General features: G+C 36.2%; 1 protein-coding gene across 2 annotated transcripts; it reads right to left on the bottom strand.

Annotated features, from left to right (window-relative positions):
* Positions 1-1,161: 1,161 nt before the first annotated feature.
* On the bottom strand, positions 1,162-19,867 carry ETAA1 (ETAA1 activator of ATR kinase). 2 transcript variants are annotated; one of them, XM_043468916.1, is made up of 6 exons: positions 19,525-19,867; positions 18,216-18,344; positions 17,872-17,948; positions 9,463-9,575; positions 7,166-9,201; positions 1,162-2,108 (listed from the first exon to the last, which is right to left on the bottom strand). In XM_043468916.1, the coding sequence occupies exons 1-6, from the start codon at positions 19,745-19,747 to the stop codon at positions 1,981-1,983; spliced, it is 2,706 nt and encodes a 901-aa protein (XP_043324851.1). In that variant the 5' UTR covers positions 19,748-19,867; the 3' UTR covers positions 1,162-1,980. The 2 variants fall into 2 exon arrangements, with proteins under 2 accessions (XP_043324851.1, XP_043324853.1); XM_043468918.1 differs by having other exon boundaries at positions 19,537-19,867.
* Between the last annotated feature and the right edge of the window lie 5,108 nt (positions 19,868-24,975).

The following is a 24,975-nucleotide window of genomic DNA, read 5'->3' as shown; positions in this document are numbered from 1 at the left end:
GCTTGGATTTGGTGAGCCACTCTTACAACTCCATAAGTACTCTAAGTTTGCCTTTAAAGAGAAAAGTGGTCACTTTAAAGAAACTGTTAAGTAAACAGCAGCATAGGCTCTATTGAGAACATAAGATTATGGAAGAGATGCAAACTAAGAAGTTTTAGAAATATTACTAGAATGCATATAGAATTGTTCTACAAAAGATATAAGAAATAAGTACCACAATGAACCGAGAAATCAATTCCAGTAAGGATGAAAGTGAAGTCGCTCAGTCATGTCCGAATCTTTGAGACACCAGTCCATGGAATTCTCTAGGCCAGAATACTGGAGTGGGTAGCCTTTCCCTTCTCTAGGGATCTTCCCAAACCAGGGATTAAATCCAGGTGGATTTAATCCAAGCATTGCAGGTGGATTCTTTACCAGCCAAGCCACAAGGGAAATAAAGATGGTAGGGTACAAGTGTCAAAGAAACGGAAACTTACTGGGCTGAGTTTTCACAACTGGACAGAATAGGCTAAAGGCATTCTAGAGAAATCAAGTGGTGGGTGGGAGGATCGTAAATAAACAAAAGCAGAGATAGATACCAAAGGATAGTAAGAACACAGTGAAGTTATTTTAGAAAAAGGTAAGATTCTCAGCTCTTCATTCTCTTACATAGAATAATTACCTGTATTTATGTTCTTTCTAATAAGAGTCTTAGACAAAAAATACACATTACATAGAATGTGTTATATATGAAAATACAACTTAAAAAATGAAGTATCTCTGTACAGGTCAAAATAATGGTGAACACCCTCACAGGTATGTCACATCTGTAATTTTCGTCACGTCTCCTAAAGCCACTTGGGATAAACAAAGCATTCTTACCATCCTTATGCCCTCATCTTAGACTGTTTTTTACTTCTGGCTTAGAAAATCTCAGACAAAAACAGGTAATAGAGGAGAATAAGCAAAGTCAGTGAATTAGTCAAGGGAAAATTACGTAGTTATAGGAAAATTGAAGAGATTTTTATATCCTGATTCTTTAATATAAGAAACAATCAGCATTCTTATCGGTCTCTTAATACATTTTACTTTTAGTTTTATACTACAATTAATGCTCCCACAAACAAGGTATTTTATGTACTAATTAATACTTTGAAGCAAATGATACCATTTGACTAAGTATTCATTAGAATGAAACTTTTATTTTTTTAATTTTTTTTAGAATGAAACCTTTTTAATCCAAGCAGGAACTTGCCTGTGACTTTCAGAATAAGAGTATTCATCTCTCACTTATACAATGAAATTAGACCAGGTGATCTCTAAAGTTTCTGACAGTTCTAAATGTTAATGATGCTACACTACTTATACAGCCAATCCACATTCTTTTTTCTAAAGTTCTTAAATCAGGATCTTCCCTAAAAATGGTGTGAAGTTTCCAAAATGCATTACATTTTAGAAAATTTTAAATTCACATCTATTACAGACTAGGAATTGAAAAGAGTAATTTCTTACAAATAAAGTGAAGTCCTTTATTTCCTACCAACCATGTTCCTAAGAATATGAAAGTACTAATTAAAATTCAGAAATGTATAAAAACTTTAAGGAACAGTTACTGAAAACAACAACAAAAAACTCCATTAACTTAGTAGGCTTAAGTTTTGTATTAGGAAAACACTTATTAACAATAAAAAATTAAGGAGTTTTGGGATGACTCTCTGTAATCACAGTATTTAAAAATAAAACTACTTTCCTCTGCATAATTCTACTACATAACTGCTAACTTTCCTGAACTTCCAAAACTTATAAGCAATTAACTTCAATATACATCTCCAAGGAAAGGTTTCATTGACCACATAAACACTGATTTATTAAATACAGTAGAAGTCCATGCTTTATAACTCAGCATTAAATTTCTCATGGAGAAATCAAGAAAAACATTTCCTATCATAGATAGTTATCAACTGTCTTTGTTATCTCCCAAGTAACATTTCATTAAAGAAATCAAGTTAAGTGGGAGCTGTCTTTCTTTACAGATGATGCCTGCACTTTGGCCATTCTTCGAACCAGCGCTGCTTGTCTTTTTCTCTGAATTTCTTCTGGAGAATACTTTCTATTTTTCTCTTCTTCTTCTACAAATGAAACCAAATACAGACATTAGTTTTAAAGACTATAAAATCATTCTGAATGAGTTTTAATTTCTACTGTCTTATTACCCAGATCTGCCACACTGGTCTTGTTACTGGCCTCCCTGGTGACTCAGATGGTCAAGAATCTGTCTTTGGTTTTGTTACTCAACCACGTTGCTGCCGTTTAGTTGCTAAGTCCTGTGGGACTCTTGTGACCCCATGGACTGTAGCCTGTCAGGCTCTGTCTATGGGGTTTCCCAGGCAAGAATACTGGAGTGGGTTGCTATTTACTTCTCCAGGGGATCTTCCTGACCCAGGGACTGAGCCTGCATCTCCTGTGTCTCTAGCATTGGCAGGATTCTTTACCACATAGCCATCAGGGGGGCCCATCCTAAGCTATTAAGTATAAGACTACAAATGCAGATGCAGTACAAGGCTCCAGGCCAAAATGAAATCAAGAACTGATCAATCTGTTTGATGTACTCTTCTCACAGGGTGATAAAATTGATTAAAAACTCTACATTTTGACTACCCAGCAAATAATTCTTATGAATGACACCTAACTCATATAACCAATAAATGAATATATTTTAAAAACAAATTGGAATTTTAAATGTTATATAGATAATAGAAAAGTAGTCAAAATAAAATGAATTAGATATTAATAATACTTCAAATAGTATATTTTTACTGTAAGATAACTGATGTTAATATTCCTACTCCTACATTTTTTTCCTCTATAGATCTCCAAGATTTTTATTTCAGCTATTTAGGAAAAATACTTTGGAGTAATAGAGTGAAACCTATCATGTCAATAAACATAAAATTCACTGTCAAATATTGCATTTTTAGATGGAAGACATATTTTCTATAAACATTGGAAAATTATTTCAAGGAGCAGAATGTCTGCATAAAATTTTCAATATGAAATCTTTTTACAAAATGTGAAGCATTCTGATATATTTTTATGTAACATACTTTAGTGTATACTTCAGATAAACATACTATGAAATGAACAATGTGTCTTAAATTTAACACAACCAATTCTGCCTCTATCAAAATTCTGAGTTCTAATAAAATGAATTCCACAGTTAAGTCACTCTGAGCTAAAATATTAGATTATCTATGTAATGCTACTAAGAATCAGACTTCAAAATTTTAGCCAACATTTTTTCATTTAATGTTCTAAAATCAAGACCATCATCCATATACATATTTAAGTGACTGTGTATTGGTAAAACTGTGTATGTTGTAAAATTTACCCTCTAAAGAAGTAAATAAGAATCAGTAGTACTGTTAACAAGAGAAATAATATCTACAATGACATCTACAGAGATTCAGAATATAGTTGCTATAAGACATTTCTCTTGTTAATCAAGGTAGATATTTACCCAAAGTATATCATCACTCTCTCCTTCCATCCCCAGTACAATCAGAAATGCGGGAGGGTGCTCAGAGTAAAAGATATATATCTCAAACTTCCCAGGTGATTCTGTTGCCTTTTGCTCTCTGAATCAATTATCTTACAGAATGCAGCTATTTTTTCTTATAGAATGATACAACATACTTTTAAATTAGTTTGACTAATTTATTATTTTAGTCTGAAAGCTGAGAAACACAAGAAATTCAGAACACACACACAATTTACATTCAGTTGACTATAAATTTAGAAGGAAAATAGGTTAACAATCCATGGCAGAATAGAACATAGCTCCCTAAAACTGGCACCTCAGTTGGTTATGTGGTATTCTACCAATTAATTTCAAAAGATACAATAAAGTCACATAGGGAAAATTTGATTTTGGAAGAGTCATTCATTTCTTCAATAAAAATACATAGCAAGGGGCTCCAACTATTGTCAAGGAACAAAACAAAAATGGCTCTTTCAAATCTTAATCCTGAAGCAGGGGTCAAACACTTTTTTCCCCCCAGTTGTTGTCTAGTCACTAAGCCAAGTCTGACTCTTGCAACACTGTGGACTATAATCTTCCAGGATCCGCTATCCATGGGATTTCCCAGGCAAGAATACTGGAGTGTGTTGCCAGTTCCTTCTTCAGGGGATCTTCCCAACCCAGGGATCCAACCTATGTCTCCTGCATTGGCAGGCAGATTCTTTATCACTGAGCCACCAGAGAAGTACTTTTTTTCAGTAAAAGACCCAAAAATATGTTAACCTTTAAGAGGCATAGGATCTCCTGTGGCAACTATTCAGCTTTGTCACTGCAGCATGAAAACAGCCATAGACAATACATGTAAATAAATGATGTGGCTGTGTTCAAATAAAACTTTGTTTATGGACAATGAAACATGAATTCCACATAGTTTTCAAAAGGCATTAAGTATTATTGTTCTTTTGATTTTTTTCAACCATATAAAAAGTGAAAATCACCTTAATATGCTGGCTGTACAAAAAACAGGCTATACAGGCTGGATTTGGATAGGCCACAATTAGCCAAATCTAGCTTAAAACAATGAGGTAGTCAGAAGCTCCCCCACTGCCCTAAAGGTATTTGCTGCAGAGCAGCTTCATACACCAAAGTAAAAGGAAATGAAAACAACAGAAAAGGTCAACAAGGTTAATGTTAATTAGAATATTAGGTACTATCAATAAACTTAACAGAAAACCTATAAAGTAAACTGAAAGACTCTACCCATTAAAAAAAAATGCTGATAAGACAGTAGACAAGAGTTTTGGAGAAACTCACATATTCTAGAGAGACTAGTCTTTAATGGAATTACAACTATAATTAAGTAAATTCACACTCGAAGAATGACTCAATTAACTGTACTTACTTAAATATAAACTTAAATATTTGAAACTACTATAAACTGACAACAATTTTAAAGTTTCAAAATATCTAGTTTGGGTGAAATGTAGCATATTCATTGTCAGTATTAATAAAAGTATAAATTGATGTAATTAGGGTAAGATTTAAAAATCTCCATCAACATTTAAAATATTTTGAATCTTGTATCAATTTTCAAACAGATACAATCTCATGAGCATGTGCAAATTTATGCAGAATATTCACTGGCAGACTGGACTGCTTGTAATGCAAAAAACTGCAATCAAACTAAACCTCCATCAATAGAGAAACAGATAAATTATGGTATCAGTCACACAACTACATACTATGCAGAGATTCAAAGGACTAAAGCCAATCTCTATGGACTATCAGGAAAAAGACAGTTACATTAAATGAAAGCAAAATCAAGCTGCCAAATAGTCTTTGCTATATAATTATATCTATTTAAAGAAATGTATAGATAGACACATACTACCCTTCACCCCTACCTTTATATACTTGCAGAAAATGCTATTAACAGGGGCTTTCCCTGAAAAATCTTTGGAGAAAAGGAGAAATAGAGGACTTACCTTTTTATGTCAAATTAACCTATACTCTTTATTTTTAAACAACTACCTATTACTGCTGCAAATTTTTTAAAAGTGAGGAATCACTTAACAGGAAAGCTGTAGTGATAATGCCAACAAAAGCATCATTTAGAATCTAAACAGAAAACAATCTAATATTAAAAGAAACTAAAAACTCCATTACCATATTAACATTGATCTACAAAATAGGTAAAATTCCTAATGTTAGCCTCAAGTGAGGGAGACTGATTAAAAAAATCAATAATTACAAGCCAGCATAGTAAATGGTGTAAAACAAGTTAGCACAGGCTACTGGCAAAACTGAGAAAGTGAACCAAAATCATTCTGAGTAGTTAGAAATACACTGTGTTTAAGAGATAAATGGAAACCAGCTAGTAGATCTGGTGTATGCATGTGGGGGTACAAGGTTTCTGCTGAAAAGTACTGGGCATTAAGAAACACAGACAGTTATGCCAGAAATATTCCCTTTTAAAAATTATTACAGTGTCAGTGAATGACAGACTTTTCAGATTATATTGTATAATGTTCACTCAAATATTTACTAAACATCTTCTAAATTGCAGCTGCTACGGTAGGCCTAGGTTCACTGATGAGACAGATGGTAATCAATATCTGATTGCAAACTGTGACAAAAGAAATTAAGGAAATAAAAGAGAGATGACTGAAAACAACAGGAAAGCACTTATAGACTGTTGAAGGCAGCAGGGTTAGCTGGGAATAGCAAAGTTCCTGAACTAGAGAAGAATCTATTCTGTTTGAGGAACTCAAATACAGCTGGTGTAGCTGAAGTCTAGTAGGTAAGGCAAGAAAAAAAGAGAACAGGCAGGTTAAAGAGACAGTCCAGGCCTGCAGATCAGGGTGTAAATTAAGATTTTATTTGAAGTATGGTGAGCAGTGCCTGAAGGTTGTCTTCAAGCAGAGGAATGCCAAATATGCCTACTTGCTTTTTATTTTTTTTTTAACCTTGTTTTAAAAGATGATTCTGCTGTTTGGAGACTGAAATGGGAGGGAACAGGTAGAACTGCAGCAGTCCAGTCAGGAAACGTTGGCTTGCATAAGGGTGGTACAGCAGAGAGTGAGAAAAATGGACAGTTTTGAGATACATCTTTTGAAGTAAAAACAATGGAACTTGAGAGATAGGAGAATTGGGGGAAAGAAAAACTGGAAAGAATCAAAGATGACAAGATGTACTAAATAAGTAAATAACAACTCTAACCATCATAACTAACAGCTTTATATCAGATAGTATTCTAGCAAAGGCATTTAATTAGAATGCTCTAAATCTTCACATATCGTTCTGCTAAAAATAGACAATTACTCAAATTTTAAAACAGTGAGGTATTTCAGTGAACACAAGGAATCTCATACAGTAATACATATATGCATAAGTAAAATTTTCCAGGAAATAATTCAGAAAAGACTCAATACATACTTACTGATTGGCAACTATAATAGTCACTGTATTACACGTTGGCAAAGAATTCAGTGCAGTCTTTTAAAATCACAAACCACCCAGTGTTTGTATATTCCAGCATCATTATTTGTAAGAATCACTTTAAGACTTCTAGTTAATCATCGCAGAATAGTCTTTAACATATGTCACGCAAATTCAATACAACAAAGAACCAGTCTGGCTATTTTTCAAAGAACACTATTTCATACATACCTTTTGAAGGTTGTCTCAAAGGTTCAGAAAATTTCACTGAAGACTGCTGTTGAACAGCCTTCCCAGGTAATGGGTTGACAGCTTTATTTTTCTCCAAACCCTGTGTGATGCTGGTATCAGAAGTACTTCCTGTTACAGAACTGTTATTATACGGGGAAAGCATCGGACAATTTTTCATCCTTTCAAGCACGTACTTAGACAATCTAGCTGCTCTGTTAAAGTTTCTCTGAGTTTCACCTGTTATGGTGCTACTGGATAGATGTAGGGTACTCAATCTCTTCTTAGAAGCAGCAATTTCTGTACTCATATGATGTGAACTCACATTCAAACCTGAACTTTCTGTAAGAACTGATTTAGAACTATTCACTTGTTTTGGTACATCAGTGTTGTTCCAAGAGACATGCAGATTACTGATCTGACAGTCTGAGTTCTTAGAGTATATACTCAAATTTGTCGTGGCACCTAAAAAACCCGGAGAATTTCCATACATTTCCCCTCTCTCCATCTTCACCGATTTATTTATTTGTAAGCTATTTGTCAATGAAGATGTCTGTGCTGAAATGCTGTTCAGATTCAGGAGCTCTGACTGCATCAATTGACTTCCTTGTTTAGGTGTAGTAAACACATTTTTGGCTCCATGTTTAGAACTATTATTGATCCCAAGTACACTTTCTGATGTCTTGCTGTCAACTCTAATATCTTGCTCCTGAGTTAGTCTTTCAATATCATCACATGCCTGGTATAATATATCATCATCTACATCATCTGCTTCCCAGCTACTCTCTAACTGATAACACGCTTTAATTTCACTGGTAAATGATGGATCATTCCAATCATCAAAGAAAGAACCTAACTTCGATCCATTAGTCTGATTTGGGTTACAAACACTGGTTGTATTGCCCAAAGTTGCTGAGCTGAAAGGCTGGACATTAGCAGGCACTTTCAAAGACTGATTAAAAATGGACTTATTAGAACATCCTGGTTTCAAAGCAGATTTCTTTTCAGAAGCATTTATTTTAGAATTAAATTTAGTATGAGTATTTTCATTTACTTTTGTCAGATTAGATGCAACTGCACAGTCTTGAATTTTGTCTTGATCAACTATATTCAAAGATTTCTCCAATTTCATTTTATTTCCAGTGGCTGATAATTTATTTGGTTTATCATTTGGCTTTGGTGAAAATCTATATTTTTCAGCATCTGTTAATTCACTGTTCCATGTATTTGAAGGAAGACCTTGTAAAATTTCTGAATCTCTTAACTTGGCATCTAGACTTGTATTCATTCCTGACTTACTTTTATCCTCTTTACTGTTAAAGGAACAAATTTCCTTTTGATCAGCAATTTGGACTGTTTCAGGAGCAGGGAACAGCTCAGACATTTCAATATTCTGCATAACAAAAGGTTCATTACTTAGTAAGTTTTCCCAATCATCCTCAAAATCACTGGTAGTAAAAGTATCAATGTGCTTATTAAAAGTTCCTGGTTCCTTAGTATAGAAAGTCACATATGATTTTGTCATTCCAGGATTATTGACTTGATGAGAAAGTGATCCTAGGGTTTTACTTGGCAGATTTTCAGTGACCACAGTTTCATTAGTAATGATTTTCTCCTCTTTCAAAGTGTTTTTCTTTCCAAAGATAGTATTACTGGTTTTCAAGAAAGCATCTGACAAATCTTGGCTTAACTGTCCACTACATTTCTGAGTAGAACCATCAAACATGGCAATAAAGGCTGCTTCAGCATTTTGGTCAAATGGCTTCTGACTGCTGGTTTGATCATTTACCACAGATATCTTGGTGTTCTCTTTCACTGACTTCTTTATTATAGCCTTATCTATTTCAGGAACTATATCACACAGTAACTGCATCTGTACACCATCTCTGTAATTATGTGAAGTCTCTGCTTCTGAAATCATCTGGATAAGATCATGATTTCTCTTATCTTGCTCTTGAATCACATCCAGCTCTTCCATATTTTTATCAAATTGCTTAGCTAATTTCATAAGTTCTTCCTCTTGATTTTGTGATTTTAACCTATTAAAACAAATATTTAAAAAATTATGTAGATATTCTAAAAGTCATACTCAACTGTTATTTAACATTATTTTAAAATGCACAAATTTTAACACATCCTGACATTATAAATAAGTTCAAAACTTTACATGTCAAAGTTAAGGATACTAACATAACCATTTTGACATACACACAAAGCGAAATACTAAAATACACACAAAACAAAATACTAAAAATATTTACTTCACTGAATGTCAGAAAAACTGAAAAGTTTAAACTTACTTTGTGCAGCTGAGTTTTGCTCTTGATTTTCCTTTTGCTACACTAGGAGTGCAAGGAATAGCAGTGTCACCAATCCACATGCCCAGCATGGAGTCTGTTGTTGGTTTCTCATCCTTTGGCAGAAAGGCAAAAAAAAAAGAGATGTGAAAGTACAAAAACAACTAACCAAAACAAAACTCACTTTAATTATGTAGAATTATTTCATTAAAGGAATAAATTCTGGTAAGGTGACAGCAACTAAACAAACTTCAAAACAATGAAAAGCTGGAGGATGGCAATAACAAGTTGCAAGAAGTGATCTACACTTGCTTTAGGGAATGAAAACACTCAAAAAAAAAGTTTTTAAGAATTTAATTAGATATGCACGTTAGTTGCTCAGTCATGTCTGACTCTTTGCAACCCCATGGACTGTAGCCTGCCACACTCCTCTGTCCATGGAATTTTCCAGGCAAAAACACAGGAGTGGATAGCCATTCCTTTCTCCAGGGGACCTTCCTGATCCAGGGATCAAACCCAGGTCTCCTGCATTGATTGCGGGCAGATTCTTTACCATCTGAGCCACTGTGGAAGCCATTGCAGAAGAGAAATACATATTCAATAATAAAAGTACACATTTTTATCACAAGAAAACTGATCAACTTATTTCAGTTGTCATAAGATATTGATAAAAATAAACATTAGTACTAGAAACAAACTGTGCAGCAGGAATTATTAGAATTAGGAATAAGAGAGATAAATATGGAGTTCTTTCTGTATTACCTCAACCTACAAATTTTCCCTATTGCCATTATAATGTTTATCTAAGTTGGACAATCCATGTTGACGTGAATTGACAACACTTAGATAGAACTAAGAAAATTTAGCATTAAGTCAGGACCAAGTTAGAGATAATGACAAGATTAGAATTAGAATTCACAGCAAGATGCTGTGAATGAGGTAGGGAGAAAAACAAAATTAAGTAGAGAAAGTGGGTAAAGAAGTTTTAACCAGTATTAAGGCTAGAAAAAAGCCATTTTAATCCTACATGTTTCTTTTATACCTTTTAGTCACTTGATTATGCACAAAATTAGAGAATGAATTTATGTATTAGTTACAAACCAAACCAACAAATTAAAAAGTTAATCATTTTCTACTCTGTTTTTATAGTACCTGGAATGAATATAAACAAGCAACTGTCACACAAATAATCACTAGATTACAGATTACTTGAAGGCAAGGACGGCTCCTACGGTGACTAAGCATCTAGCAAAGTGCTGAGCATAAAGATGTCAATTCATGTTTATACACTAGAAAGTTAGGTGATAAGTTGCCTACAACTTGGTACTTCAAAATCATCAATCAATCAAAAAGTAGCTTCCTTAGATGTCCAATTGAATCTAGCAGTTTTCAGCTTTGCAGATACTCAAGAAAAGCAATAATTTTGATTTTAGACTCAATACATAGCTTCCCTTTTGTTTCAACAATCTTGAATTTGGGAAGATAACATTCTTAATGATTTAATTATGGATTTTTTTGGGTCCATCTACCAAGTAATTTTAAATTCACTCCGTTTTTAGAGATTAAAACAAGGGTGCCCACTCTCACCACTACTATTCAACATAGTTTGGGAAGTTTTGGCCACAGCAATCAGAGCAGAAAAAGAAGTAAAACGAATCCAGATAGGAAAAGAAGAAATGAAACTCTCGCTGTTTTCAGATGACATGATCCTCTACATAGAAAACCCTAAAGACTCTACCAGAAAATTACTAGAGCTAATCAATGAATATAGTAAAGTCGCAGGATATAAAATTAACACACAGAAATCCCTTGCATTCCTATACACTAACAATGAGAAAACAGAAAGAGAAATTAAGGAAACAATACCATTCACCATTGCAACCAAAAAGAATAAAATACTTAGGAGTATATCTACCTAAAGAAACAAAAGACCTATACATAGAAAACTATAAAACACTGATGAAAGAAATCAAAGAGGACACAAACAGATGGAGAAACATACCGTGTTCATGGATTGGAAGAATCAATATTGTCAAAAAGGCTATACTACCCAAAGCAATCTACAGATTCAATGCAATCCCTACTAAGCTACCAACGGTATTTTTCACAGAACTAGAACAAATAATTTCACAATTTGTATGGAAATACAAAAAACCTCGAATAGCCAAAGTAATCTTGAGAAAGAAGATTGGAACTGGAGGAATCAACTTGCCTGACTTCAGACTCTACTACAAAGCCACAGTCATCAAGACAGTATGGTACTGGCACAAAGACAGAAATATAGATCAATGGAACAGAATAGAAAGCCCAGAGATAAATCCACGAACCTATGGACACCTTATCTTCAACAAAGGAGGCAAGGATATACAATGGAAAAAAGACAAGCTCTTTAACAAGTGGTGCTGGGAAAACTGGTCAACCACTTGTACAAGAATGAAACTAGAACACTTTCTAACAACATACACAAAAATAAACTCAAAATGGATTAAAGATCTAAATGTAAGACCAGAAACTATAAAACTCCTAGAGGAGAACATAGGCAAAACACTCTCCGACATAAATCACAGCAAGATCCTCTATGACCCACCTCCCAGAATATTGGAAATAAAAGCAAAAATAAACAAATGGGACCTAATGAAACTTAAAAGCTTTTGCACAACAAAGGAAAAGACAGACCTCAGATTGGGAGAAAATAATAGCAAATGAAGAAACAGACAAAGGATTAATCTCAAAAATATACAAGCAACTCCTGCAGCTCAATTCCAGAAAAATAAATGACCCAATCAAAAAATGGGCCAAAGAACTAAACAGACATTTCTCCAAAGAAGACATACAGATGGCTAACAAACACATGAAAAGATGCTCAACATCACTCATTATTAGAGAAATGCAAATCAAAACCACAATGAGGTACCATTACACACCAGTCAGGATGGCTGCTATCCAAAAGTCTACAAGCAATAAATGCTGGAGAGGGTGTGGAGAAAAGGGAACCCTCTTACACTGTTGGTGGGAATGCAAACTAGTACAGCCGCTATGGAGAACAGTGTGGAGATTTCTTAAAAAAACTGGAAACAGAACTGCCACATGACTCAGCAACACCACTTCTGGGCATACACACTGAGGAAACCAGATCTGAAAGAGACACATGCACCCCAATGTTCATCGCAGCACTGTTTATAATAGCCAGGACATGGAAGCAACCTAGATGCCCATCAGCAGATGAATGGATAAGGAAGCTGTGGTACATATACACCATGGAATATTACTCAGCCATTAAAAAGAATTCATTTGAATCAGTTCTAATGAGATGGATGAAACTGGAGCCCATTATACAGAGTGAAGTAAGCCAGAAAGATAAAGAACATTACAGCATACTAACATATATATGGAATTTAGAAAGATGGTAATGATAACCCTATATGCAAAACAGAAAAAGAGACACAGATGTACAGAACAGACTTTTGGACTCTGTGGGAGAAGGCGAGGGTGGGATGTTTCGAGAGAACAGCATTGAAACTGTATATATCTATGGTGAAACAGATCACCAGCCCAGGTGGGATGCATGAGACAAGTGCTCGGGCCTGGTGCACTGGGAAGACCCAGAGGAATCGGGTGGAGAGGGAGGTGGGAGGGGGGATCGGGATGGGGAATACATGTAAATCCATGGCTGATTCATGTCAATGTATGACAAAACCCACTACAATACTGTAAAGTAATTAGCCTCCAACTAATAAAAATAAATGGAAAAAAAAAGTATAATAACTTTATATATCCAGTTATATAAATAGATGGGTCCTATATATGGTTTTTTATTATTTGTAAATGTTACATTTTTAAAAATTCCTCATTAATAATTACACAGTACAATCCAGTGCTGTAAAGTGCATCTAAGCACATTAGTTCATTTAATTCTAGAGTATACTATGCAGAGTTGTATAAAAATGATGGAAAAATATATAACATCTTCAAACAAACAACACTGTGTGAAAAGTATCCCTGAAGAAAGTAAAATGACTGATCAATTAGAATAAAAACGCAAATTTTAACAAATGTCATCTCTGGAATTATTGCTGTTTGTTTTTTAGTCCCCGAGTCGTGTCCAGCTCTTTGTGACTCAATGGACTGCAGCCCACCTGGCTCCCCTGTCCATGGGATTTCCCAGGCAAGGAAACTGGAGTTCGTTGCCATTTTCTACTCCACAGGATGTTCCCAACCCAGGGATTGAATCCATGTCTCTTGAATTGGCAGGCGGATTCTTTACCACTGAGCCACCAGGAGCCCCATCAATTAAAATAAAAGTAAAAATTTTAAAATATATCTCCGGAACTATCAAGGTGATTTAAATAATTATTTAAAGAGGGTAACTCACCTATGCCATTCTGGAACACGAAAAGTTCCTAAACAGACCTTGATATTACTGAAGATTTATATGCTTTAAAAGTGCTCACTTGAAAGGGGTAACATTTCAAAGCAACTAGTTTAACTGTATTTTTTCTTATACACAAGTTATCACTTGCATACTGCTGCCATTTCTTTATGTGAGCAATTATTTCCAGCCCACTTAAGTAAAGAGTCCAATAATTTACTTACCTTTTTATCACTATTTAGCCTGACCAGCCCAAACACATTTTATTATGCTTCTTTCAGGTAAAATCAACAATTTAATGAAGATCTATTGTTAACTTATGTAGCAAGTAATATATGGCATAAATGCTATTTAATTAATGAACTCTATGTAAAATGTATGTCTACAACATGCCAAAGATGGAAAGTAGAGCTAGTAGTAACAGAGCTCTTTTGACTGTGGTAGTTGTAATTTTGGATGTTTTATAGCCACTAAGAAAAACTTTATTTCCTGTCTCCTCCACCTGTATGATGGTGATCCCTGTAACCACTTTGGGCCAGTGCCATGTATTGTTTATGGTCAACATAGTCACTATGTGAGGCCACATCGAGGAAAATACCATACTTCCTGTGAAGACACTAAACAAAATTTGGATGTTTTCTGGATTTAAATGTTGCTAAATAAGAAAAAAAAGAAAGAGATCCAGAGCAGAGAGTGACCTATTACTCAAGCATCACAAGAGCTGAAATAAAGAAGAAACTTTTGAAAACAGTTCTTTTACAGCAAATAGTTTATCATACGTAATTTTAATATACCTAGTATTTGTAGTAGTCTATAGTTTACAAACAATTTTAATCTAATTCAATCATCACAATAACACAAAAAAGAGAGTAAGACAAGTAATAATTCTATTTTAACAACTAAATGAACTAAAGTTCGGATAGTTTAAATGACTTGCTTGTATATGTGTGTATGCTCAGTCAAGTCCAACTCTTTGAGACCTCATGGACAGTAGCCACCAGGCTCCTATGTCCGTGGAATTTTCAAGGCAAAAATACAGGAGGGGGTTGTCATTTCCCACTCCAAGGGATCTTCCTGACCCAGGGACTGAACCCATGTCTCCTGCGTCTCTTGCACCGGCAAACAGTTTCTTTACCACTATGCCACCTAAGCAAGTGACTTGCTTAGGGGTTGCCACAGAAGGCAGACTTAGTACTAAATCCAAATCCAATTTTTTTCCTGGAGTAACAGGCAAATTTGGCCTTGGGAGTACAGAATGAAGCAGGGCAAAGGCCAACAGAGTTTTGCCAAGAGAATGCACTGGTCATAGCAAACACCCTCTTCCAACAACACAAGAGAAGACTCTACACATGGACATCACCAGATGGTCAACACCGAAATCAGACTGATTATATTGTTTGCAGCCAAAGATGGAGAAGCTCTATACAGTCAGCAAAAACAAGACCAGGAGCTGACTGTGGCTCAGATTATGAACTCCTTATTGCCAAATTCAGACTTAAAATTGAAGAAAGTAGGGAAAACCACTAGACCAATCAGGTATGATCTAAATCAAATCCCTTATGATTATACAGTGGGAGTGACAAATAGATTTAAGGGATTAGATCTGACAGAGTGCCTGATGAACTATGGATGGAGGTTTGTGACACTGTACAGGAGACAGAGATCAAGACTATCCTCAAGAAAAAGAAATGCAAAAAAGCAAAATGGTTGTCTGAGGAGGCCTTACAAATAGCTGTGAAAAGAAGTGAAAAGCAAAGGAGAAAAGGAAAGGTGTTCCCATTTGAATGCAGAGTTCCAAAGAATAGCAAGGAGAGATAAGAAAGCCTTCCTCAGCAATCAATGCAAAGAAATAGAGGAAAACAATAGAATGGGAAAGACTAGAGATCTCTTCAAGAAAATGAGATACCAAGGGAACATTTCATGTAAAGATGGGTTCGATAAAGGACAGAAATGGTATGGACCTAAGAGAAGCAGAAGATATTAATAAGAAGAGGTGGCAAGAATACACGGAAGAACTGTATAAAAAAGATCTTCATGACCCAGATAATCACGCTGGTGTTATCACTCACCTAGATCCAGACATCCTGGAATGTGAAGTCAAGTGGGCCTTAGAAAGCATCACTACAAACAAAGCTAGTGGAGGTGATGGAATTCCAGCTGAGCTATTTCAAATCCTGAAAGATGATGCTGTGAAAGTGCTGCACTCAATAAGCCAACACATTTGGAAAACTCAGCAGTGGCCACAGGACTGGAAAAGGTCAGTTTTTCATTCCAATCCCTAAGAAAGGCAATGCCAAAGAATGCTCAAACTACTGCACAATTGCACTCATCTCACATTCTAGTAAAGTAATGCTCAAAATACACCAAGCCAGGTTTTAACAATACGTGAACTGTGAACTTCTAGATGTTCAAGCTGGTTTTAGAAAAAGCAGAGGAACCAGAGATCAAATTGCCAACATCTACTGGATCAACGAAAAAGAGAGTTCCAGAAAAACATCTATTTCTGCTTTACTGACTATGCCAAAGCCTTTGACTGTGTGGATCACAATAAACTATGGAAAATTCTAAAAGAGATGGGAATACCAGACCACCTGAGCTGCCTCTTGAGAATCCTATATGCATGTCAGGAAGCAACAGTTAGAAATGGACATGGAACAACAGACTGGTTCCAAATAGGAAAAGGAGGACGTCAAGGCTGTATATTGTCACCCTGCTTATTTAACTTATATGCAGAGTACATCATGAGAAACGCTGGGCTGGAAGAAGCACAAGCTGGAATCAAGATTGCCAGGAGAAATATCAATAACCTCAGATATGCAGATGACACCATCCTTATGGCAAGAAGTGAAGAGGAATTAAAGAGCCTCTTGATGAAAGTGAAAGAGGAGAGTGAAAAAGTTGGCTTAAAGCTTAGTATTCAGAAAACTAAGATCATGGCATCTGGTCGCATCACTTCATGGCAAATAGATGGGGAGACAGTGGAAACAGTGGCTGACTTTATTTTTTTGGGCTCCAAAATCACTACAGATGGTGACTGCAGCCATGAAATTAAAAGATGCTTACTCCTTGGAAGGAAAGTTATGACCAACTTAGATAGCATATTAAAAACCAGAGACGTTACTTTGTCAATAAAGGTCCGTCTAGTCAAGGCTACGGTTTTTCCAGTGGTCATGTATGGATGTGAGAGTTGGACTATAAAGAAAGCTGAGCGCCGAAGAACTGATGCTTTTGAACTGTGGTGTTGGAGAAGACTCTTGAGTGTCCCTTGGACTGCAGGAAGATCCAACCAGTCCATTAAAGGAGATCAGTCCTGGGTGTTCATTGGAAGGACTGATGCTGAAGTTGAAATTCCAACTTTTGCCACCTCATATGAAGAGTTGACTGATTGGAAAAGACCTTGATGCTGGGAGGGACTCGGGGCAGGAGGAGAAGGGATCGACAGAGGATGAGATGGCTGGATGGCATCACCGACTCGATGGACATGAGTTTGAGTAAACTCCGGGAGTTGGTAATGGACAGAGAGGCCTGGCGTTCTGCGATTCATGGGGTCCAAAGAGTCGGACATGACTGAGTGACTGAACTGAACTGAACTGAATGTTTCCTGATGATATTTTAAGTTAACAAGTATTAAGAAAGGGAGTTTCAACTGGGAAAAGACTACTACAGACAGTTAAAATAATAATAATAAAAGATTTTGAATTTCAAATTTTTATTGTCTAATTGTATTCTCTTATTAACATGAAAAATAATAACCACATATTATTAAATAAATTAAAAACAAAATAAAAACAAGGCTCTAGTTAAAAATCATTTCTAAAAAATAATATATATGCTAGGAAAATATATGTTTGCAACTTTACATTATGTTCCTTTTTTCAAAACTGCATTTCAGTGGTAGAAAAGGTAAAAGTAATGTGTTGCTCTGTTTTTGGAGAAGAGAATTGAATAAGACAAGATATTTTTCACATAAATGAACTATAAACAAAACTTACTGCCATACGTTTCACTGTTCTGTAATACACTATAAAATTACTCATATTTACCTGAGGAGCAATACGATTAACAATATGTGAGATCTCATCACTATCTGTGGTGTAAAGCTGCTTTTTTCTTCCTTTACCTACAGAAACAAAGAAATTCATATAAATTATAAACAAAAATATAATTTGTAAAAATATCAGTCACTTCTTAGAAAACAATTAGCATGGCTTAAATCACTAAGCACTCTGACATCACATGCCTATCACAGCAACAAAATCACTTAAGATTTTGGAAAAACTTCAGCTGTATAAAAGTTCCTGATGTGAACACCTGACTGAAATTCTAAGGTTAAATCCTAATCATTAATCAAATATTCACCCAGATAAAACTGTTAATGACAAATTACCTAGCTGTTTTGTCATTGGAGAATTTTGATCCCAAAAGATATCATTCTGTCCATCTGGATCATTAGGAGAACTGAAGGCAGATGACAATAAATCCATTTGCAGCATTCTCTTTGGTGTCTCATATCTTTCTATATAAAACAAGATCAAAATAACGATTATTGCATTCTAAAGGATTACTTGACTTCATAACACCCCAATGTTAAATACCTCAGCTAAATTACATTTTATGTTCCAATTATAAAATTTTCTCCCAGTGATGACTGTACTACTTTATCCACAACTGAAACATGTTTCACATAAAAATTCCAGTAGTACTTTACAAACTTGACATTGTAAATAGTAAGTACAATCTAATAGTTCTAATAGTTCTATAAATGGATAGGACAATACTGTATAAGCTAGCCACTCCACTGGAACTCGGGAGTCTTTTGGAACCACCTGTAATTTACAAATACATTTCAAAAATGAACAACGTTTCAACAGAAATTTCAGAAAAATACATTTCAAATATCAAAAACGCTTCAACAGAAACTTCAGAAAAAGTCTGTGTTTGGCCTCCTTTGGCCAACCATACCCAACCAATTACTTCAAAAAACTATAGTGAGCCATTTCTTAGTTAAGTTCTGACAAGTACCACTTTTTGTTTATTCTGCAATTGTTTTGTCAAAGTAAACTACAAACAAGGTAAAAAGCTCTATTTAAGAACATGCTCTAGAAAACAGCTCTTATGAATTTCAATTCCTATCAGGATTCATCAGAAATCTTTTTAAAAAATGAAACACCAAAAAGTGATCAGAATGATATACTTAGGGGCCCATAGTTTCCTACTTTGAGGAACTTTATACAAAGGAACTTCCGGTTTATTCACAAGGTAAAGCATCACCAAGATCTTGAGAATATAGATAACTGTATTTCATATGTCCCCTTCAATAAAATCTGGTCAGGGCAAACAGTTTAAGGTGAAATCATCCCTCTAGGCATAACCTGAAGGCAAAAGGTATTATTTCTCCTCGCTCTGCCACTGCTGATGCTTGGAGAAGCAGCCTAGGAATCAGCGTTCCTCCCTGAGGTAAACCCCACAACTTAATTCCTGTGGCAGGGGTGATAAGTGGTGGTCAAGCCTAACCGGGCAGTGCTCATACTCGGGGATGAAAGTCGTGCGCGAGTATAGTCTGGTTAATTTTGAACTCTTGAGGGAGAAGCCCAGGGAAAGAAAACACGATTTCAGACTCCACCCCCACCCGGGGCTCTGAAGCTCAGGCGCTGAGGCGCTGAGGCCCAGGGAGGCCCCCACTGCCCATGTCTCACCCTCGGGATTACTTTTACTGCACGAAGCGGCTACTGGAGGCTGCTCTTGCTGCGGCAAGGGCCGGGGAGGCCTCTCTCCTGGCCCTTGAGGCCCCGAGCAGCGGGCCGCCCTCAGCCTCCTCTTTCCCGATTCGACCACCGAACGGCATTCTTCAGTCGCCATCCCTTTGCGCGGCGTTTGCTTCAGGCCAGGGCTGTCCCCGTGTTTCCTTCGCCGACTCATGGCCCAGAACCCCCTCCACCGGCAGCGTTTCCTTTCACATTTTGCAACGGGAGCAGTAGAGCAATGGAACTAAAAGCGGGACGCCAAGCCAACGGCCGCCACCATTTTGGTCTGAGGAACGCTCGTAAGAGGAGGGCGCTGATTGGCTGCGTCGGGACGAGGGGCGGGGCTACCAGGGTGCGGAGGCGCGCCGCCGCAGCCCGCGTCCGAGCCTGCTCTGTTCTGCTCGGATTCGTCCGCATTGGAAATGATTTAAGGGGTGTTGGTCTGGCCACAGAGGCGCAGAGCGAGAGCATGCGAGGTGGAAAGAATCCTTTGGCACTTTTTTTATTGAGTTTACAACTAGAATAACACATTACTCGGGTTCAGATTATTATGGGTTTTAATTTTTGGAAAAAGAGGAAATACCGGAATAGATTAGCAAGGAAGACAAAACTTCTTCCATAGATGAATGTGCATAGAAAATCAAAACACGTAGGAAAAGTTATTAAATTCATAAATTAAGAGAGTTGCTGATACAAAGTCAATATTCGAGGATCAATTGTGTTCCAATAGATTAGTAATAAATGTTAACAAAACGTTTTAAATGGAACAAAAAGGTCACCAACTGTAAAGAAAATAATTTAAAATATGGCTACATTAAATTCATAACTGAGGACTTCTGCCTAACCAAAGACAACATTAAAGACAATGAAAAACAAGTCACAGATTGGGAAAAGATATTCAGTTCAGTTCAGTCGCTCAGTAGTGTCCGACTCTTTGCAACCCCATGAGCTGCAGCACGCCAGGCCTCCCTGTCCATCACCAACTCCCGGAGTTTACCCAAACTCATGTCCATCGAGTTGGTGCTGCCATCCAGCCATCACATCCTCTGTCATCCCCTTCTCTGCCCCCAATCTCTCCCAGCATCAGGGTCTTTTCCAATGAGTCAGCTCTTCGCATGAGGTGGCAAAAGTATTGGAGTTTCAACTTCAGCATCAGTCCTTCCAGTGAACACCCAGGACTGATCTCCTTTAGGATGGACTTGTTGTATCTTCTTGCAGTCCAAGGGACTCTCAAGAGTCTTCTCCAACACCACAGTTCAAAAGCATCAATTTTTTGGCACTAAGCTTTCTTCACCGTCCAACTCTCACATCCATACATGACCACTGGAAAAACCATAGCCTTGACTAGACGGACCTTTGTTGGCAGAGTAGTGTCTCTGCTTTTAAATATGGTATCCAGGTTGGTTATAACTTTCCAGTTAAGTAATGCTCAAAATTCTCCAAGCCAGGCTTCAGCAATATGTGAACCGTGAACTCCTAGATGTTCAAGCTGGTTTTAGAAAAGTCAGAGGAACCAGAGATCAAATTGCCAATATCTGCTGGATCATCAAAAAAGCAAGAGAGTTCCAGAAAAACATCTATTTCTGCTTTACTGACTATGCCAAAGCCTTTGACTGTGTGGATCACAATAAACTGTGGAAAATTCTGAAAGAGATGGGAATACCAGACCACCTGACCTGTCTCTTGAGAAACCTGTATGCAGGTGAGGAAGCAACAGTTAGAAATGGACATGGAACAACAGACTGGTTCCAAATAGGAAAAGGAGGACGTCAAGGCTGTATATTGTTACCCTGCTTATTTAACTTATATGCAGAGTACGTCATGAGAAACGCTGGACTGGAAGAAGCACAAGCTGGAATCAAGATTGCCAGGAGAAATATCAATAACCTCAGATATGCAGATGACACCACTTTTATGGCAGAAAGTGAAGAGGAACTAAAAAGCCTCTTGATGAAAGTGAAGGAGACGAGTGAAAAAGGTGGCTTAAAGCTCAACATTCAGAAAACTAAGATCATGGCATCTGGTCCCATCACTTCATGGGAGGAAATATTACAATATGCAAAATTAAGGGCTCATATATAAAACATACCAAGAACAGATATAAATCACTAAGGAAATGTTTGACCACCATTAAGAAAAGTGGGTCAGATATTTTAGCAGGCTCTGCAAAAGAAAATCAAAGTGTTCAACAAACTTGTATAAAGGTGCTCAACCTCATTTGTAATGAGGAAGATGAAAATTAAAACGAGGATTAGATACTCTTCTCAGGAGGAGAGCACAGCAACCCACTCCAGTATTCTTGTCTGGAGAATCTCTATGGATAGAGGAACTTGGCGGGCTACAGTTCATGGGGTCACAAGCAGTTGGACACCACTAAAGCTACTGAGCATGCATGCACATGATATTCTTCTACACCCATCAGAATCGCTAACATTAAAAAGAGTGACAATGGAGGTAACAAGGAAGTAACTGATGAGACCATAGTCACTACCTTGGTTGCATCATGTGAGAGAATGGAGAGCCAGAGGCCCCAGCCAATGGAAACTGTCACAGTACTGCTGGTGATGGCATAACTTGGTTTAGCAACTTGGAAAACAGTTTTTGATCTAGCAATCCCACTCCACATACTTGTGCATCAAGATACATTTTATAAGAATGCTTTTAGCAATTAAATCCAAAATTACCCTAAGCTGGAAGCCAACCAAATACCCTTCAACAGTAGAGTGGGTAAATATATTGAGCTATATTTACTCAACAGAATGCTGCATAGTAATGAAAATGAAAAACTATAGCTCCTTGTAACAAGAAAAACATATCTCATAAACTTCAGCAAAAGAAGCCAGACTCCCCACTCCTTCCTCCCCAAGAATACGATGTAACTCCATTTACATAAATTCCAACAGGCAAAATTAGACCATATTGTATAGAGATATAAGCTTAAGTGATAAAATTATAAAGAACAATCAAGGAAGTGATGACCATAATAGTCAGAATAATGTTACTTTGGGGAGGAGAAAAGGGGCAATGATTAGAAGCCAAGATGGAAGGAGAGTATCCAATACTTTTGTTCATTGTCTTGTTCTAGTAGTTGATTTTGTGATAATTCATTGAGCTGAACATGTCATTTTATGTACTTTTCTGAATACATATTTATCAATAAAAATGTTTTAAAATTTTAATGTAATGCAAAAATCTTTATTTCTACTGAAAAAATGGTTTATATTTCTTTTTTGTAATTTACTATTTTTGTTCTTCAGTTTGGCTGACAGGAATCCTAGAACTAAATCTAAGGTACTATCAATTATGTAAAACATTGTGGCGAAATAGTTCTTTTCTTTTTCCTCAGTACTTTACTTTCTACTAATATTTCTGTTGCCATTTTTGCAGGGAAAGAGGGAGCCAGAGAACAGTCACATTCCTGGTCTCGTCCCAGGTCTGGAGCACGTTCCTGGTATGGGCCAGTAAGTGAGTGTCCTTGACTTGGAGCAGGAAAGAATTCAAGAGCCAAAGTATTAATAAAGTGAAAGCAGGTTTATTTAGAGTTCCACATTTCACTGGCAGAAACCAGATCATCTCAGCTAGATAATTTCATAGGTTAATGAGTGGGAGTATTCTAACTATTTGAGGGAGGAGGAGCGGATTTCCAGGAGTTGGGCCACCACTCACTTTTTGGCCTTTTATGGTCAGCCTGGGAATTATCATGGCACTTGTCATGGCATTGGTGTTCTTTAGCTTGCCCATGTATTACAATGAGTCTGTAATGAGGTTCAAGATCAACTGGAAGTCAGATCTTTCACCATCTTGGGCCTAATCAGTTTTTGTAGTATTCTATGTCATTCTTTGACAGTTCTGCCCCACTCCCTTCCTTCCTGTCTCACCACAATTATTTGTAATCTACATATTTTAAAACCATTATTTAGTTTTATATTATTTATTTATATATAACTGGATATGACTGCTTGGAAGGTCGCATCTCTTAAAATTCAAATTAATTTCCTGAACCTCCAATTGTTTAAAGTAATAGGACTATTTCAATTATTTTCTGGGGTCTCTCTTACCTCTCAACTGACCAAGAATTCCAGAAGCAAAATTTTAAAACCTCAAATGTCCATTATAATACTTTCTTAAATAAATGGCATCATAGCTATCTAAGACTAAACTTATCCTAAAAATACCTAACTCATACTGAGAAAATAGTTGAAGGTATTTGAAGAATTTAATAATGCCTATTGGAGCAATAACTATGTGGTAATTCTTTAAAGCATATTAATACTGAAAATAAAATAGCAATGAATAATTTCCCATAACTGTCCAAATTCTATAATGCCCAAGTAACTCTTATAAAAAGGAACAACTCAAGCTCAAAAAACAGACATATGTTCTTACCTTAGTAGCCCCAGGATGGCTATAATCTATAATCATTATGTGGTAGGAAACTATCATAAGTTTTAGTTTTAAAGTTACTTAATTCACACAATCTGTTCCAGTTCTAAATGTAGTTCAAAATAAATGTGTTTCCTGAATATAGCTCCAAGTGAATTACAGTACAACTAACTTCTGGATAAAATATTTTAATAAAAGGTAAATCTTGTAGACATCTGAATGTAATGTGATCCAAAAGGCCAAAATAGCATTTCTAGGCATTTGAATAACATGTACATATAAGTGCGTTTTAGTGCAACTAAAAACTGCATACATTATTTTATTTTACCTGCATACATTATCCATAAGTTTAACAGTGATTATTAAGCAAAAATTTGAGGCATTGAGAGTCTGTTGTTAAGAAGCTTTTTTATAGTGAAGTGATTGCCTTGTCACTTACATTACAATGATATTGTCAGGATCAATGGCCAATTGTGGAAGGTCTTTGTTTGAAGCAAAAAATAATAGGAACTTCATTGACCATCCAGTGGTTAGAATCTTGCCTTCCTATGTAGGGAGTAGGGGTTCAATCTCTGGTTAGGGGGCTAAGATCCCATGTGCTTCCTGCTAAAAAATCCAAAAAACATAAAACAGAAACATTATTGTAACAAATCCAATAAAGACTTTAATAATAATAATAAAAATCATAATGTGCTATTATGTAGCACAGTATGTGTACAGAACTCTGCCCCAGCTCCAAATCTATCATAATACAGTTGACAGAATCTGAACAGGCAACAGAATGACTAGAGAATTTTTTAAATAGTGTTGTTACTGTATTTCTTAAATATACCCCAAAATGCACCTGGATGAGTTCTGGGTGTTTTTTTTTTTTTTAATTAATTAAATAGTTAATTTTTTTTCATTGAAGTATAGTTGATTTACAATGTTGTGTTAGTTTCAATTTTTAGATTCTTTTCCATTATACATTATTACAAGATATTGAGTATAGTTCCCTGTGCTGTACAGTAGGTCCTTGTT

This window comes from Cervus canadensis, chromosome 5 (assembly GCF_019320065.1).
Source record: "Cervus canadensis isolate Bull #8, Minnesota chromosome 5, ASM1932006v1, whole genome shotgun sequence".
Lineage (NCBI taxonomy): Eukaryota > Metazoa > Chordata > Mammalia > Artiodactyla > Cervidae > Cervus > Cervus canadensis.
The sequence above is the reverse complement of the archived record's forward strand: the minus strand, read 5'-3'. Positions and strand labels throughout refer to the sequence as shown.

Coding starts and splice junctions, on each gene's coding strand:
- ETAA1 (XM_043468916.1), bottom strand. CDS start 19,747: ATGAGTCGGCGAAGGAAACACGGGGACAGCCCTGGCCTGAAGCAAACG. Junction 17,949..18,215: donor TCCAATGACAAAACAGCTAG/GTAATTTGTCAT, acceptor TTGTTTCTGTAG/GTAAAGGAAGAAAAAAGCAG. Junction 2,109..7,165: donor TTTGAGACAACCTTCAAAAG/GTATGTATGAAA, acceptor TTTCATTTGTAG/AAGAAGAAGAGAAAAATAGA.